Here is an 18808-nt window from a genome sequence, read left to right as displayed (position 1 = left end):
TTATTGGTAAGTGAAAATTTTAGGATTGTTACCAGGATGCATCCAGATGTGGCCCTTTGTGAATTTTTATAAGCTCTCAGGGATTCTTTCTAATATAAAGATTCAGGTATTTTATTTCCTCCAGAAAACACTCTTATTATTAACTTTTATTCACTTTTCCTCCCACTGTTCTGTTTTATTCTCCACTTTTACATATATTTTAGGTCTTCTGGATCTCTCTTCCATATCTCTGACCTTTGTTTTCAGAATTCATTTCTTCTGTGTCTTTTTTTCCTCTGAATTCTGAGATGTTTTCCTAGGCTTTTCCCTCCTGATTTCTAATGTATCTGGTGCCTTCTTGTCTAATAATTCTTAAAAGAAACTATTACTTGTCAGAATTGTCTCCTGTGACAAAGCCCTTACAAAAGGTTTCAGTTTCCTTCTCCCATTAACCCCTAACTCTCTTAATTGGGCCTTTTCTAACTCTCTTAATTGGGGAATTTATTGTTCATTCCCCTCATTAATGGCAGTAACCACAGGGAGGCAGTTTATGCTGATGGAAACTTTCATGGGCAATAAAATACAACACTTGGGTTCATATCCCACTCAGTGTGGCCTTGGGTCAATATCATAACCCCTCAGGCATTCTAGCTTCTCTTATGTATAATGTGAGAAAATCAACTTTATTTAACTAACAGGGTAGTTATAAAATTAAAACTAAATGAAAGTGTATATGAATGGCACTGCATCACCTCACCCTAGAATCCTGGGGATCATTCCTGTACTTATGTACTCTCCCTTCCCTAGTTATGAACTAACTACCTGTGATCTTCTGTAATTCAGCCCCCAATACTTGGGTGCTGGTTCCCATCGCCTCTCTCCTGCTCAAGGTCATTGCTCCTGTGCAGTTGTCTCCTATGTCCCTGCATTATTCATTTTTCTCTACTGGGTTATTCCCATCACTATAAACCATGCTGTAATCTCTCCCACATTCAAAACAAACAACCGTTCCTGGATTCCATATCCATTTCTAGCTCTATTTCTCTGTTCTTTTCAACAAAACTCCTTGAAAGGGATGGCTCTTCTGTCTCCACTTCCTTTCCTTCCATTTTCTCTTATAAATTTATTTATTTATTTATTTTTGGCTGTGTTGGGTCTTCGTTGCTGCGTGCAGGCTTTCCCTCGTTGCAGCGAGTGGGGGCTACTGTTTGTTGCAGTGCTCGGGCTTCTCACTGCGGTGGCTTCTCTTTGTTGCCGGGCACAGGCTCTAGGCGGGCGGGCTTCAGTAGTTGTGGTACGCTGGCTCAGTATTTGTGGCTCACGGGCTCTAGAGTGTAGGCTCAGTAGTTGTGGCACACGGGCTTAGTTGCTCTGCGCCATGTGGGATCTTCCTAGACCAGGGCTCCGAACCCATGTCCTCTGCATTGGCAGGTGGATTCTTAACCACTACACCACCAGGGAAGTCCCACCTTCCATTTTCTCTTGAACTCAGTCCACCCAAGATTTTGTGTCCTCCACTCTAGAGAATCCACTTTTGTTGAGACTTCTAATGATCTCTCTAATGCCAGATCCAATGGACAGTTCTCGTTCCTCATACCACTTGACCTATTGGTAGCATTTGACAGTTGTTCTCACCTTCCTTCTTGGTATACTTTCTTCACTGGGCTTTCAGTGAAGCCCAATTCTCTTCTTTTCCTTCTATTCCACTAATGTTTCCTTTTCAGACTCCTTTCTTTCTTTTTTCCTTTTCATCTCCCTGTTCTCTAACCGTTGGAGCCCCTCAGGCTCAGGCTTTGGACCGTTTTTCTTCCTTACCTTTAATCACTCTGTAGGCAGTCTTACCTAGTATCAGAGCTTCAAATATCAACTGAACATCAGCAACTTCCCATTTTATATTCCTACATTTGGACTTTCTCTGAACTCCCAGATCGAATATCTAATGGACATCTGGCATTTCCACTTAGACATATAATAATCATCTCAACTATTAAGGTAAAACAGAATTCATAATTGGTCCATCCAAACCCGCTCCTCTCACAGTCCATTATGTTAAAAAATGGTAACTTCATACCTCTGGTTGCTCAAGCCAAAAACCCTAGCATCATCTTGGCCTCTTTTTTTTCTTTTATACCTAAAATCAGTAAATCCTGTCAGCTCTTCCTACAGAGAATATCTAGAATCTGATCAGTTCTTGTCACCTCCCCCAGGACCATACCACCGTAAGGCAAGCCCCTCAATCCCTTGCCAGGATTACTGCAGTAACCTTCTCAGTTCCCCCCCTTTCCCTGCTTCCCCCGCTTGTCCTCTTAGTCCATTTTCCATGAGTGATCCTTTTAAATGTAAATCAGATTATGCCATTCCTTGGTTTGAAGTGTTTCAGTGGCTTCCTGTCTTACTCAAGAGTAAAACCAACGTTCTTACACAAGGCCTACAAGCCCTGTGTGATCCAGCTTCCATCTACCTCTCTGGCCCTCATTTTCTCACTCACCCCATTCCAGCCACTCTAATCTCCTTCCTCTTTGTTGTTAAAGCCTGCTCTTGCCTAGAGGCCTTTGCATTTGTTGGTCCCTCTGCTAGGACTGTGCTTCCCCTAGGTATCTGTGTCGATGTCACATTCCCAATGAAAAGCCTTCTTAGACCACCCTTCATTTCCCCATCTCCTTAATCTTTTTATTTTCCGCTATAGAACTTTGACTCCTTTACATATAAATAGGAATATCAATGTCAGTATATCAATATTTGTTATTGTCTCCTTCCATTAGAACGTGAGATCCGCTGGGACAGACTGGATCTGCTATCTTCCTTACACATAGAACCATGCCAACTGAGTTGGGAACTCAGTAAATATGAAAGAATTCCTGACTCTTTTTTCTCTCTGCATCCATATCCAATCAGATGCCAGAACCAGTTGATTTTACTTCTCTGACACCTTGAATTCATCCCCTTCCTCCTCATTTCCACTATCACTATCTTGGGTCAGGCCCTTTGTTTGCTTGGGAAAGTACAGGCACCTTTCAGCTGATCTCCCTGACTCCAGTTTTACTCCTCTCCACTAAAATAATCTGGCTATATTGGCCCTTTCACTTCCTTTTTTAAATTCTTCAGTAGCCTTCCATTCATTAATGGGTGAAAACCAAACTTGTATATATATTCAGTCAGTATTCATTGGTCACCTTTATACTTCAGTCACTGTGGCCCGTACTGTTTACAGTGATGATGAGACCTGGTCCTCACAGTTAATGTCATAAGCATTATCTTCCTCTAGATTCTAGAATTAATTAGATTTAAATTCAGATTAACTAAAATTAAATTAAAAATTCAGTTCCTCGGTCATACTAGCCACATTTCAAATGCTTGGTAGCCACGTGTGGCTAATGGCTACATTATTGACAATACAAGATGTGAAGATTTCCATCATCACAAAGGTTCTATAAGACAGCACTGGTCTAATCCTTGCCCCAAACTGTACAAGTCATTCCCAGTTATTGTCTGCAATCCAAACACACCGTCTCCTTTTGATCCACTGTTTTTGCCACTGCTCTTCACTTTGCTCAGAATGCTCTTCTGTCCCTTTTCTGCCTATTAACATCCTCTGATTTTAGGCCCCAAATCATATTCTGTAACTTACAGGAACTTTTCCTTGACACCAGCCCCCAATGATTTAACTAGTCTTCCTTCGGACGGCACCCCTCCCCACCATGGGAACTCAGCAAGGCAGTCTGGCTGCTTACTTCAGCACTATTGGAATTATTTCCCGCTGTTGCCAATGGAAATCAAAGAAAATGGATGTGACGTCTCTGCAGGTGGACGGCAGTAAGAGGGGCTTATTTAACTTGCTTCTCAGTGCAACTTGATAGGAGAATACAACATCTTAAAGTTGCATATGTGTAGCACTAATGTTTCTTTTTAAATAGTTGGGGGAAAATGACCTAGAAAACCAAATTGCAGTTTGGTAGCCAAAATTAACTCTTGGTTTATTTGTCCTTTGTGTGTGAAATGTCCTACTATTCCGTGCGTCTGACTTCCTCACGTATCTGTTGATCAGTTTTGGTTCTTCTTAGTACTATTGAGATCTATCCAGTTGATACCAACGGCCTTAGCGGCGTCAGCCTCTGGAATAACTCCTTACACCTTTCTGGCCTGCATTTCTCTAGACTTCACTCTCCAGGGAGGAGTTTTCTTTTCTTACTTTTTGACTCTCTTGCACACCATATGCACTAAGGATTCTGGAAACTTCTAGCATGACTGCAAAGTAGCCAAGAGAATAAAGTACCTGATGATAAATCACAGTATTAAAAAAAAAAAAGCGTGGGTGCTCCTTGCACCTGTAATTAGAACCAGCCTTACTACCTTCCTTAAAAAAACCCTGAGTTCTCATTATCTTGAAGTAGGCCGTTCTCCACCAGTCTCAGCAGTTGTCAGCCAGAGAGGAAGTGATGTTCTTCAGGAAAGCAGTAGAGAGGGCTTATGTAGAAAATAAGGATTGCTGGGCCAAGAAGCTTCTAGAAATTGAGTTCCCACTCAGGTCAATACTCTGGATGTGTAGGTATGCTTGTAAGATGCCTGTATTACTGTGTTTTTTTTGCTCCTGTCTGATAAGTCCAGCTGGGGCTGGAGGCTTTGACGAAGCCTCTCATATGGATGGCGTGGCCCTTTTTGAACTTAGAAGGCGAATGTAGAGCCAGGGAGGTACCCAAGCGGTTTTGCCTGTTGAACCCAGAGAAGCTGGAAAACTTTGTTTAAGGGTTGTCTTTTTCACAAGGTTTGGCCTGCACAGGTATGCTCTGCTCCTAGCCTGTAGGTACCATCCTCATCTTTAAGGGGTAAAGTCTGAGTGAGTCTGAGTTGTGATCCTCCTTGCTGCAGCTGCAAAGGAAGGTCTGCTTGGTACAGCTAGCTGGGAGCTGTCTAGGCCTCATCTAGGGTGTACATTAGCATCAACAAGGTAGGGACTGTCCCAGCCAGAATCCCTCCTGCTAACGTGCTTGGATTCTATGTCAGTGCCGAAGCACATCTGCCTTGAATCCATCTTTCAGTTTCCTTATGGTTTAGGAAGGGGCTGGGCTTTGTTAACTCAGTAGTTCTTAGCATTAGTGTTGTGTGGTGGGACAAGGGGAGAGCAAAGGAAGCAGAGCAGGGACCCTGGAAGTTGTTTTAAGCTCATCTATTTAGGCGTGCTGAGGCAAGCTCGGTTTATGAGATTTGCCCCTTCTCCCCCTACTCTGTTTTTTTTTTTTTTTTCAGGACTCTGCACTTGTTCAAGAGAAGAATCTAAAGAAATCCAAGCAGGACAGGTAGTTCTAAAAGCCATGACCCAGGTAAGTTGAAGTTTCCTCTGTCCTTGAAATAATATCAACATTTGTGTTCTTTATCCTGAGACTTCCCTGTCTGGCTGAGCCCCATTCAGTAACCTGCTCCCAGTTCCTCCATTGCAGAGAATGAGCAATGATGCTTCACCTCCCTTTGTGGCCCTCTCTTCTCCAAGTGTTCACATACATGCACAATGTTCTTACCAGAGCACCAATGGAGCAGAAATATATTCTCCTGAGAGAAATTTGAGAGCCGCCCTTATCAGAACCATGGTTGAATAGAGCCAAAGATAAGATAACTTTGATCTTTTCCATTAACCCAAGTAGTTTCCTTTTTTCTTCTATTTTAAAATATCACCCCCTCTTTAAAAATCATAAAACATTTCACAGTATTGGAAAATACATGCAAAAACATGTCTATAACATATATATGGTATAAAGAATAATAAAATGAGTTGATATATTTAATGTACCATCTAAGCAACCCTTATCCCTTCCCACATCCCTTCACATATCGTATTACCACCTCACCAATGTTAATGACTACTTTTAATTTTGCGTTCGTTAGCACTTTGATTCTTATAGTTTACCATACATGAATGCCTGCTCAACAGTATACTGTTGAGTTTTTCATTTTTAAATTTGATGTACAGTTGTCATATTCTCTATATTTTTTACCATATTTTTTCACTCAAAACAATGTGATTTCAAGTTATTCACGTTAAATTGTGTAGCACTAGGTCAGCAGTTCTTAAAGTGTGGTCCAGGAAGACTTTGAGACCCTTTCAGGAGGTCTAGGGGTCAAAATTACTTTTATAATAATAATACTAACACATTATTTGCCTTTTTCACTCACAACTCTAATGAGTGTACAGTGGAGTTTCCCAGAAGCTATATGAAATGTGTTATCCCAACAGATTGGGGAGTTCCCTGGTGACCTAGTGGTTAGGATTCCTGGCTTTCACTGCTGTGGCCTGGGTTCCGTCCCTGGGTGGAGAACTGAGATTCAGCAAGCTGCATGGTGCAGCCAAAAAGTAAAATTAAATTAAATTAAATTAAATTAAATTAAGTTGGCCAACAGATTGAATACAGAAGATGTGAAAATCTAACTCTCATTCAGCCAGTCATTAAAGAGATTTGCAAAAATGTAAAACAGTGCTACTAAATTTTTTTTATTTTGACAAAGTTATTTTTCATAAAATGTGTGTTATTTATGTTAACATGTAACAGGTTTATTATTAGTTATTTGAATAAATTAATAATTTTTAAAATTTATCTCTTTTAATTTCTAATGTGGTATATATTGATAGATTTAACCAGCATTAATGAAAGTCTTCAATAACGTTAACAGCTTTATTTATTGTACATATATATAATTCACATACAATGAAATACACCCATGTAAGTATATAGTTCAGTGCTTTTCTAGTATATTTGCAGAGCTGTGCAACCATCAGCACAAACCATTTTAAAACATTTACATCACTGCCAAAAAAAATCCTGTTTGCATTAGCTGTCACTCCCAAATTCCCCTCCTCATCCCCTGGCAACCACTAATTTACTTTGTCTCTATGGAATTGCCTTTTCTGGACTTTTAACATAAATGGAATCATTGAATATTTGATCTTTTGTATGTGACTTTTTTCACTTAACATAATGTTTTCAAGCTTCCGTGATGTAGCATGTATCAGTATTTTGTTCATTTTTATACCAAACAATATTCCATGGATATGTATAGACCACATTTGGTTCAGCAATTCATCAGTCTGTGGACATTTGAGTTGCTTCTACTTTTTGGCTATCATGAATAATGCTGCTATAAGCATTAGTATATACCAATGTTTTTAGGTAGACATATGTTTTCATTTCTGTATACTTAGGAGTAGAATTTCTGGGTAGCATGTTAACCCTATGTTTAACATTTTGAGGAACTGTCAAAACTGTTTTCCAAAGTGGCTACCCTATTTTACATTCCTACCAGCAATGTAAGAGAGTTCCAGTTTCTCCACATCTTCACCAATATCTGTTTTTTGGGAGTTTTGTTTTTTGTTTTGTTTTGTTTTCATAATAGCCATCCCAGTGGATGTGAAATGGCATCTTATTGTGGTTTTGATTTGCATTTCCCTAATGATTAGTGATGTTGAACATCTTTTCATGTGCTTATTGGCCATTTGTATATTTTCTTTGGAGAAATCTCTTCAAATTCTTTGGCTGGTTCATAATTAGGATGTCTTTTTTATTACTGAGTTGTGAGAGTTTTTATATATTCTGGATTCAAGTCCCTTATCAGATAAACAATTTGCACATATTTTCTCCCAGTTTTGTGGGTTGGAATTTCACTTTCTTGATGAAATTATTTGCAGAACAAAAGCTTTAAATTTTGATGAAGTTTATTTTATCTTCTTGTTCTTTTTGTTTCTTTTTTGTGTCTGGTGCCATATCTAAGAAACCCCTGCCTGACCAAGGCTGTGAAGATATACTCCTATGTTTTCTTCTAAGAGTTTTATGGTTTTAGCTTTTACATTTAGCTCTACAATTATTTTGAGTTAATTTTTATATATAGTGTGATGTGAGGTCCAGCTTCATTCTTTGCATAGGGATATCCACTTATTCCAGCACTATTTGTTAAAAAGGCTAATCTTTTCCCATGAAATTATCTTGGTTGGTTTAATTTAATATGTGGTAGTCCTTAGGGAGCTGGTAGAAGATGCCTTTCTTCAGAGAGGTTTTGCAGCTGGGAGTATTCTCAAGTTCAGCACACTTTAATTTTTCTCCTGGGGTTTCCCCCAGCTGCATGAATTTCAGCCTCACTAAAAATGAGACAACCAGTCATTATGTGCTTCCTAAGGGGATGCTGTAGGAAGTACACAGTACGACCTCTGACATATTTATGTCCCCTAAAAAATATGGAAGTAGAGAAACATGTTAAACTATACCATGAAAATATGATCAGCCAAATCCAGAATATGGGAAATGCTACTGATTCAAATGTTTGTTTAATGAATAAACAGCAGTAAAAATTTTTAAAGGGTCTGTGGATGCTAAAAGAGATTTGAGAGACTTTAGGAAATCTATAAACTAATTGCAAGGGGTGGATTTTGTTTGAATCCTGATTTGAACAAACCTACTGTCAAAAATCACTTTTGAGAAAATTGGGGCAATCTGAAACTTGATCTGGTTATTAGGAAATGATTGTTAATTTTATTAAGTGTGATAGTGATATTCTGGTTATTATGCCTTTTTTAAAAAGTCTAATCTGTTAGATACTAAAGTATTTGTGGGTGAAATACTATAATGTTTGGTATGTGGGATTTGCCTCAAAATATACCGGGGTAAAAAATGGAAAGGAAGACCTAAAACAAGATTTGCAAGGTCTTGTTAAGTTACTGAAGCAGAGTGATGGATTCATGGGGGCTCATTATACTATTCTCTGTACTTTTGTGTATTTTGAAAATTTTTGTAATCAATTTAAAAAATAAAAGTCATTTCATTTACTAGTAGTGCATGGGTTTATTGTTTCAGGGATTGGTGACATTTAGGGATGTGGCCATAGAGTTCTCTCAGGAAGAATGGAAGTGCCTAGAACCTGCCCAGAAGGACTTGTACAAGGATGTAACTTTGGAGAACTTCAGTAACTTGGTCTCACTAGGTAAGGACATTGTATAATACAGGACCAGCCAGGAAACAAGGCTCCCAGGGACTACAACAGTGGGAGGCTGTTACCACCTCCGGCTGGAGGGGGTAAAGAGAGGAAACACTGCCACCGGAAGATAGTGAGAGCTAGAGCCATGGAGAAGGGCCAGCTGGTAGCCACTGTAGCTACCTCCAGAACTCCTGGGTCAAAGGAGGGAGCGAAAGGGATAAGAAATATCCTGAACTGTCTTCCTGTCCACTGATACTTTCCATCTACCAAACCCAATGAGATATGTTAGGACCAGGGTAAGCTGGGCACATAGCAGGGCCAAGAGTAGTGAGGAATGGATTGGGGAGAGGGAGAGGGCAAATGGAGAATAAAATTTATGGTTTCTTCATGGTGAATTTCTGGGAAGACTTACAAGTTTCTGGCTAAGTTTCTGTTCTCTGTCTTCAAGGGAATTGTTCTGTGCTTTGTTGAAGTGGAAATGGGTAGTGCCATTGGCACCTCCACCTTCCCATCCTTTGGACAACCTTCACACCTTCCTTTATGTAATTGCCTCTCTTCCTTAGCAACCAAGAGACTGGGTTTGAATTTGGAAACAGCACGATCATGCCCCATTTCTTTTCCTATAAACAGGACTTTCCCTTCCTAAGCCCGATGTCATCTCCTTACTGGAGCAAGGGAAAGAACCCTGGATGGTTATAAATGATATGACAGGACCATGGTGCCCAGGTGAGTGAGGGCTGATCCAATGAGGGGAGGTCACTGGGAATAATAGCCCAGCAGGTGAGTCAACTCATAACAGTAACTTGAGTTATTGTCAGGAAACTCCCTCAAAGCCCTACCAAAAACTGAGGAATAAAAGCCTGAGACGGGAAGCCATGAAGAACAAAGACCTTGCCAGCATCAGCTTCCAAGGGAACCTTGCCTTTATCCCCATTAATTCCTCTCTGTTCTTTCTTCTCTTATGTTTTCTTCTCATTTCAAAAAGGAATATGCCCCTTTCCGGTGGCAGCTATTTTACCTGTAGTTTGGATCCTTTTTTCTGCAAGTCCTTAAAAAGTATTTATTTTCTTAAAACAGCTTTTCACTTCACCTAATTCAGCAATTCATTTATTCTCTTAACTTTTGAGAGGTAAGGATGTGTAGTGGCTGAGGGAATACTCTGGAATCAGATTTTCTTTTTTTTAATTTATTTGGCTGCATCGGGTCTTAGTTGCAGTATGTGGGATCTTTCGTTATGGCGCGCAGGCTTCTCCCTAGTTGTGGTGTGTGGGCTGCAGAGTGTGAGGGCTCAGTAGTTGCAGCACATGGGCTTAGTTGCCCCGTGGCATGTGGGACCTTAGTTCCCCAAGCAGGGATTGAACCTGCATCCCCTGCATTGGGAGGCGGATGCTTAACCACTGGACCACCAGGGAAGTCCCTGGAATCAGGTTTTCTGAGTTCAAATCCTGGCTCTGCCACTTACTAGATTTGTGAGTTTAAGTAAGTTACTTAATTCTCTGTGCTTCAGTTTTCTCCTCTGAAAATGGGATTAAAAACAGTGCCTTCCTGGGGCTTCCCTGGTGGCACAGTGGTTGAGAGTCCGCCTGCCGATGCAGGGGACACGGGTTCGTGCCCTGGTCTGGGAGGATCCCACATGCCGCAGAGCAGCTAGGCCTGTGAGCCATGGCCGCTGAGCCTGCACGTCCGGAGCCTGTGCTGCACAACGGGAGAGGCCACAGCAGTGAGAGGCCCACGTACTGAAAAAAAAAAAAAAAAAATAGTGCCTTCCTCATGTAGTTATTGTGGCTTTTTTATGAGTTAGTATGTGAAAATGCCCAGAACAATGCCAGGCAATAGTGACCACTAAAAAAATGTTAGTAAGCATTGGTAACTGGCACTTGCTGGACAGAAATGGAGCCTTTGAATACTTAGTTATGTTACTACCTCATGACTTCTCTGTATTGTTGTCATTTATTTTCATCTGGGATCATTTTTTCTCTATCTGAAGAACACCCTTAATATTTCCTTTTGTGTAGGTCTGCTGTTAACAAATTCTGTCAGCTTTTGACCACATGAAAATGTCTTTATTCTACCTTTTTTCTTGTAGGATATTTTCACTGAGTATGGAATTCTATGTTGGCAAGAATCTTCTCTCAGCCCAAAGAAGAACTCATTCCACTGCCTTTTCTCTTCCAATGTTGTCATTAAGTCAGGTTGTTCCAATTTTGGAAAATGTTCCACATATATTTAAAACTAGTGTTCTTTGGATGGGGCATTCAACTCTTTAGCTATAACCCTTTTGATTATGTGACTTAGAGTCTGTATGTCCTTTTAACTCTCTCTGTACTTCCACCATCAAATTCTGAGAGCTCGTAATTGTATTATATATTTTGCTACTACATATTACATTTTTATAAAGATGAAATATAGATCCTTGTTGCAAATTGTATTTTTATCAGTACAGTCCAACCTTCATTTTGCCACTTAGTGGCATTTAACCTTGAATTCTATTTTTTCTGATATTAGTATAAAATGCCCTGTTTTTGTTAGTTTAAAAAATTATGATGTATCTTTGCTTATCCTTTTTAAAAAATTATTGCCATTTTAAGTGTGTCCATTATAATCAGGTTAGAGTTTCCTTTTTTAATCAATCTGAGAGTCCTTGACTTGAATTTAATCCATTCTCATTTATTGTGATCATTCATGTGTCCATTCTTACTCCTCCCATTTTATCTTATATTTTCTCTTCCTTATTCTCTTTATTTCTAGCTATTCCTGTTTTGCTCACGTTTTTTTTGTTGTTGTTTTTTGTTTTTTTGTTTTTTTGTTTTGCGGTACACGGGCCTCTCACTGTTGTGGCCCCTCCTGTTGCAGAGCACAGGCTCCGGACGTGCAGGCTCAGCAGCCATGACTCACGGGCCCAGCCACTCCGCGGCATGTGGGATCCTCCCGGACTGGGGCACGAACCCGTGTCCCTTGCTTCGGCAGGTGGACTCTCAACCACTGCGCCACTAGGGAAGCCCTTGCTCACATTTTATTACCCTTTCTACCTTTAAGCGATTTTGAAGTTGTATGTCCTATTGCTTTGTAATAGAATAGTCTTTAACTTGACTTTAAGAATGTGCTTAGGGGGCTGCCCTGCTGGCGCAGTGGTTGAGAGTCCGCCTGCCGATGCAGGGGACACAGGTTCGTGCCCCGGTCCGGGAGGATCCCACATGCCGCGGAGCCCGGGAGGATCCCACATGCCACGGAGCAGCTGGGCCCGTGAGCCATGGCTGCTGAGCTTGCGCGTACGGAGCCTGTGCTCCGCAACGGGAGAGGCCACAACAGTGAGAGGCCAGTGTACCAAAAAAAAAAAAAAAAAAAAAAAGAAATGTGCTTAAACCTGTGTTTCTCTTCCCACCTTAAGACTGAAATAGAATTTTCTTTTTAGTAGAGTTTTTTAAAAAATATTTTGAAATCATTCTAGTTTAGACTTATAGAAAATTTGCAAAATTATTAGAGAATTCCCATATACCCTTCACTCAGCTTCCAAATGTTATGTAGCCATAGTACAGTTATCAAAACCAGGAAGTTAACATTGGTGTAATACTATTAACTAATCTACAGATCTTATTAGAATTTTATCAGTTTTTCCCCTGATGTCCTCCTTCTATACCAGGATCCAGTCTGGGATCCCACATTGCATTAAGTTGTTTTATCTCCTTAGTATCCTCCAATCTGTGACAATTGCTCTGTCTTTCATGACTTTGATCCTTTTGATGAGTACTCTTTTGGAGAATGTCTCTCACTTGTGTTTGCTTGATATTTTCTCACAGTTAGATTGAGATTATGCATCTTTGACAGGAATACCACAGAAGTGATGTTGTGTCCTTCTCTATGCATCATATCAGGGGTTGCCTGATGTTAGTATGGCTTTTTACTGGTAGTGTTAACCTTGATCACCTTGGTTAAGGTGTCTCTCATGTTTCTCTCCTGTAAAGTTACTACTTTGCAACTGTAAGTGGTAATTATCTTGGAGGGAGATACTTTGCAACTATATGCTGTTTCTCCTCATTTTGTCCACTGGTTTTAGTATCCATTGGTGGATCTTGTCTGTAACAATACAGTAGTGTTGCCTTGTGTTGATTTTCTGTGTCCCTTATTGCTTCTGCATTTATTAATTGGAATTCTTCTGTAAGGAAGGGCTCTCCCTACTCCCTTTCCCATTCATCTATTTATTAAAAGATTTGTTTCTATCAGTATGGGCTATTTATTTATTTATGTATTCTATGAGTTAGAGTCCAAAAATATCATTGTTTATTCTGCTGTTCCAATTGCTTATTGGGAAAGCTTTGGCCGTTTGGGAACACCTTCAGGTTGTATATATATTCACAATGTTGTGCAGCCATTATCACTATCCATTTCCAGAACTTATTCATCATCCCAAACAGAAACTCTGTACCTATTAAACAATAACTCTCTACTTTCCCCTCCGCCCTGCCCCTTGTTACCTCTTTTCCACTTTGTTGCTATGAATTTGACAATTCTAGGTATCGCATGTAAATGTAGTCACGCAATATGTAGTTTTGGGTTCATTCATTTATCAAAATTTAATTCCTTTTTAAGACTGAATAACATTCCATTGTATGTATATACCACATTTTGTTTATTCATTCCTCTGTTGATGGACACTTGGGTTCTTTCTATCTTTTGGCTATTGTGAATAATGCTGCTCTGAGCCTCGGTGTACAAGTATCTGTTTGACTCCCTGTTTTCACTTCTTTGGGGTATATACCTAGGAATGAAATTGCTGGATCAGCTGGTAATTGTTATATTACTTTTCAAGGGCATTTCTTAATTTTTAAGAGTCTTTTATAAATTGTGAAGATCATCCCATTATCTATGATATAAGTTTCAAATATTTTCTCTGTCACTTGTCTTTTGACTTTGCTTTTGGTGTTTTTTATTCGTGTGCAAGTTTTTTGTTTTTCACCTTTACATAATGGAATTTATCAGTCTTTTGATACTTTTGGATTTTGAGTCATTATTTAGAAGGTTTCCCTATACCTAGATTATAAAGTAATCTACCACATTTCCTTCCAGTTTTTGTATGGTTTCTGTTTTCTTTTAACATTAAAACTGTATTCAGAGTTTATTCTGGTATATGGTGGTATAACATATGGATCTAATTTTATCTTTTTCCAAATGACTAATCCCAACATTATTTATTATAAAGACTATTCTTTTCTCCTTTGAGATACCACCTTTATAATAAATGCAATTTCCATATAAACTTTAGTCTATTTCTGGCCTTTCTATTGAGTTCCATTGGTCTGTCTCTAGAATCCAATATTTATTCATCAAGCAATCCGTTACTGCTACTATGCTAGGATTTGGTGACAACAGCTAGTGAAAAAGGCTTTATTTCTGCCTTTGGGGAGGTAAAAAAACAAATCAACAGATGAGTAAGTAAATGAAACTCTTAAGTACAACTGATGAAAGTGTTATGACAATAGGACATGTTGTGGGAAAGAGAATCAAAGTATACGCTTAGGGTTATCAGGCTGAGAGCTTTTTGAAAGTATGAGTTTTAATCTGAAACCTAAAGAGAAAAGCAGCCATACAAAGGGCCCAGGACAGGATTCCCAATAGATAGAAGCACCTGATGAGAGGTCTAAGATGGAAAAGACCTACATTTATTCTAGATACTCAAAGGAAGGCTGTGGTTTGTTACATAGGGAGGAAAGTGGAGAGTATTCAATATGAAGATGCATTGTCCTTGGTGGAGATAGAGTGACAGAGGGACAACAAAGACAAGCAGGGACCTGCTTTGCCAAGAACCTGTGAACGATGGCATTGAATTTAGAATTTATTCTAAGTGCAGTGGGGAGGCTGTGAAAAAGTTTAAGCAGAGATTTTCATTTTGACTGACATCAGCATCATATGGTAGAAAGTGCTAAAAATATAGATGCCTTATTTGTATGAAATGCCCTGAATAGGCAAATTCACAGGGACAGAATTAGTGTTTCTCTGCCATTAGTGATTGCCAGGGGCTGGCAGGAATGAGGAATGGGGAGTGGCTGCTTAATGGGCACAGGGTTTATTTTTTATTTTTTTTTAATGGAAGTATAGTTGATTTACAATATTGTGTTAGTTTCTGCTATACAGCAAAGTGATTTACATATATATATTATATATATACACATATATACATATATATACACACACACACACATTCTTTTTCATATTCTTTTCCATTATGGTTTAATTTCGGATATTGAATATGGTTTGCTGTGCTATACAATAGGACCTTGTTGTTGATCCATTCTATATATAATAGTTTACATCTTCTAGTCCCAAACTCCCAATCCAGCCCTCCACTGCCCGCTCCCCACCTTGGCAACCACAAGTCTGTCCTCTATGTCTGTGAGTCTGTAGCACAGAGTTTCCATTTGGGGTGATGAGAGTGTTCTGGAATTAGAAGATAGTGACAATGATTGCAGGACACTGGGAATGTACTGCAAACCATGGAATTGTACACTTTAAAATGGTTAAATGGGAAATTTTATGTTATGTGAATCTTCAAGTAAAATATATATATATTACTTTTAAAATATGTGTAGATATGTATGTATACACATGTCTTGGCCCTACTCCTGTAGATTTTGATTCAGTGTGGGGTGCTGTTTGGACATTTGTTTTGTTACAAGGCTTCCTGGATGATTCTGATCTCTATCAAATGGGAGAATCACTAGCTTAATTTGTTTTCTTGCCCCTTTCTGGCACCATATGAACTCTTATCATATTTGTGCTTTCATGTGCTTTTTAGAAATTGCACAGCAATATTTGAGACTTATAGAAAAAATTCACCTATTATGGTTATTATTTTCATTTTGTCTCTCTAGTCTCCTGTAGAATTTTTAAATTTCTCTTAGAAGAAGAGAACAAGTTGTATTTACTTTTTTTTTTTATTTTTCAGACTTGGAGTCCAGGTATGATAAATTTCTACAAAAAGATATCTTTGAAGTAGAGTCATTTGATTGGGAGCTGATGGAAAGCCTTACATGCTGTGCTTTTGAGGGCTCCAGTTTTAGAGATGACTGGACATACAAAAGCCAGTTTGAAAAACAACAAGTAAATCATGAGTGCTCTTTCAAGCAAGTGAAAATCACCTATGGAAACATGCCCACTTTTGAGCATCATACATCCCTCACCCTACATCCCAGCAATGAGACTGGCGAGAAACTGACTGAATGTAATGAATGTGGGAAAGCATTTAGCCGTGGCTCACACCTTATTCAACATCAGAAAACTCATACGGGTGAAAAGCCCTTTGAATGTAAGGAATGTGGGAAAGCTTTCAGTCGTACCTCTCACCTTGTTCAACATCAGAGAATTCATACAGGTGAGAAACCTTATGACTGTAAGGAGTGTGGGAAGGCCTTTGGTCGTACTTCAGAACTTATTCTACATCAGAGACTTCATACTGGTGTCAAACCCTATGAATGTAAAGAATGTGGAAAGACCTTTAGACAGCACTCACAACTTATTCTGCATCATAGAACTCATACAGGTGAGAAACCCTACGTATGTAAAGACTGTGGCAAGGCTTTTATTCGCGGCTCACAACTTACTGTTCATCGGAGAATTCATACAGGTGCTAGACCCTATCAGTGTAAAGAATGTGGGAAAGCCTTTAGACAGCATTCACAGCTTACTGTGCATCAGAGGATTCATACTGGGGAGAAACCCTATGAATGTAAGGAGTGTGGCAAGGGCTTTATTCATAGCTCAGAAGTTACTCGACATCAAAGAATTCATTCTGGGGAGAAACCCTATGAATGTAAAGAATGCGGGAAGGCCTTTAGACAGCATGCACAGCTTACACGACATCAGAGAGTTCATACAGGTGACAGACCCTTTGAGTGTAAAGATTGTGGGAAGGCCTTTAGTCGTAGTTCGTACCTTATTCAGCATCAAAGAATTCATACAGGTGACAAACCCTACGAATGTAAGGAATGTGGGAAAGCCTTTATTCGTGTTTCACAACTGACTCATCATCAGCGGATTCACACTTGTGAGAAACCCTATCAATGTAGGGAATGTGGAATGGCCTTTATTCGTAGTTCACAGCTTACTGAACATCAGAGAATTCATCCTGGTATCAAACCTTATGAATGTAGAGAATGTGGGCAGGCCTTTATTCTTGGCTCACAGCTCATTGAACACTACAGAATTCATACTGGCTAGAAAGCCTTGATGTTAGGGTTGTAGGAAAGCCTTTATGTGGAATTCATGCCTGACTCAATATTAGATAATGCATAATGTAATGTAATTATTGTCAGAGAACCTTCATTTGTCACCTCCATTATGGAACATCAGGTAACTCATACCAGAAGAAAATTCAATAAACATGGGAATTCTTTTTGCCTCACACTCACTGTTTACTAAGCATCAGAGATCTTACACTGAAAAAAAATTAATATGAATATAGAAGAGCCTCCTGTTACCACTCAAAATATGTTAAACTTCTGAGAATTCCTAATAGAAAATGACCCTATTAAAACATTTTGTGACTGTGCCTTTCGCCATATACCTTACTTAACATTATTTCACTTCCAGCAATTACTGACTGTATAACATTGGGTAAATTATGCAATGTCTGTGTTCCTCAGTTTACTTATTTTTAAGCAGTGATAATTATATGTACCTAATAGAGTTTCCGTGAAGATTGTCAGATATTTTATATAAAGCCTATGCTCAATAAATACTATTGTCATTAATTAATAACAGTATTACTGTTAAGGAGTTCATGTGAGAGGAGGGCCTTATGAATGTATCAAATATCCAAAGCCTTCAAAACCACTTGTTAGGATAATTCATTCTGAAAAACAGTAGTAAAGTATAGTTATCATGAGAAGCTCTTCATCTAAAAGGTTGTAAATTTTGAAGAGTAGAAATTAACAGAAGAGCAGCTGAAAGAAATCTGCTCATTTAGGAATCTAAAACCACCTCCAAGTATAACTTCAAGAGAATCAAACTATAATTACAAACTAGAAATGAATGGCAGTGAATTCTGCATATCAAAACCAGTTCAGTGTAACCAAAGCTGTACTCCTGTCAGAACCCAAGGATTAAAGGTAGGGGCTTTGGGGGCTTCCCTGGTGGCACAGTGGTTGAGAGTCCGCCTGCCGATGCAGGGGACACGGGTTCGTGCCCCGGTCTGAAAAGATCCCACGTGCCGCGGAGTGGCTGGGCCCGTGAGCCATGGCCGCTGAGCCTGCGCATCCAGAGCCTGTGCTCTGCAACGGGAGAGGCCACAACAGTGAGAGGCCCGCATACCGCAAAAAAAAAAAAAAAGGAAGGGGCTTTGGGACTTCCCTGGTGGCGTGGTGGTCAGGAGTCCACCTGCCAATGCAGGGTATACAGGTTCAAGCCCTGATCCGGGAAGATCCCACGTGCCATGGAGCAACTAAGCCCATGCGCCACAACTACTGAGCCTGCGCTCTATAGCCCGCGTGCCACAACTACTGAGCCCACGTGCTGCAACAACTGAAGCCCACACACCTAGAGCCTATGCTCTGCAACGAGAAGCCATTGCAATGAGAAGCCTGCACACCGCAACAAAGAGTAGCCCCCAATCACCACAACTAGCAAAAGCCCGCGTGCAGCAGCGGAAGACCCAATGCATCCAAAGATAAATAAATGAATAATTTTAAAAAATTTTTTAAAAGGTAGGGGCTTTGTTCGCTAAGTAGATCTCCAGCACCTACTCATTGCCAGTCACATACTAAACGCATTAAATGAATGGTCAACCCTAAAAGTTAGGGGAAATTACCACATAAACCCAAGTCAACAGTAAGAACGATTATTAAAAAGAAAAAAATGGGACTTCTCTAGTGGGCCACTAGGTTAA

The 18808-nt window shown here is 39.6% G+C and overlaps 1 protein-coding gene across 2 annotated transcripts in view; it reads left to right on the top strand.

Moving 5' to 3' along the window:
- Nucleotides 1–17469, top strand: part of LOC103081756 (zinc finger protein 567) — a 158607-nt gene extending 141138 nt beyond the window's left edge. The window contains exons 2-5 of one of the 2 annotated variants that reach the window (XM_007471035.1): nt 5224–5297; nt 8811–8937; nt 9562–9657; nt 15872–17469. In XM_007471035.1, coding sequence (XP_007471097.1) covers nt 5289–5297; nt 8811–8937; nt 9562–9657; nt 15872–17142 — 1503 coding nt within the window. In that variant the 5' untranslated portion in view covers nt 5224–5288 and the 3' untranslated portion in view covers nt 17143–17469. Of the gene's footprint in view, nt 1–5223; nt 5298–8792; nt 8938–9561; nt 9658–15871 lie in introns of those variants that run through there. The other variant, XM_007471034.1, reaches the window with a different exon arrangement.
- Nucleotides 17470–18808: the final 1339 nt, after the last annotated feature.

This window comes from Lipotes vexillifer, unplaced genomic scaffold, assembly GCF_000442215.2.
Source record: "Lipotes vexillifer unplaced genomic scaffold, Lipotes_vexillifer_v1.1 scaffold182, whole genome shotgun sequence".
NCBI classification, from domain to species: domain Eukaryota; kingdom Metazoa; phylum Chordata; class Mammalia; order Artiodactyla; family Lipotidae; genus Lipotes; species Lipotes vexillifer.
Note: the sequence above shows the minus strand (reverse complement) of the source record. Positions and strands in the feature narration are given on the sequence as shown.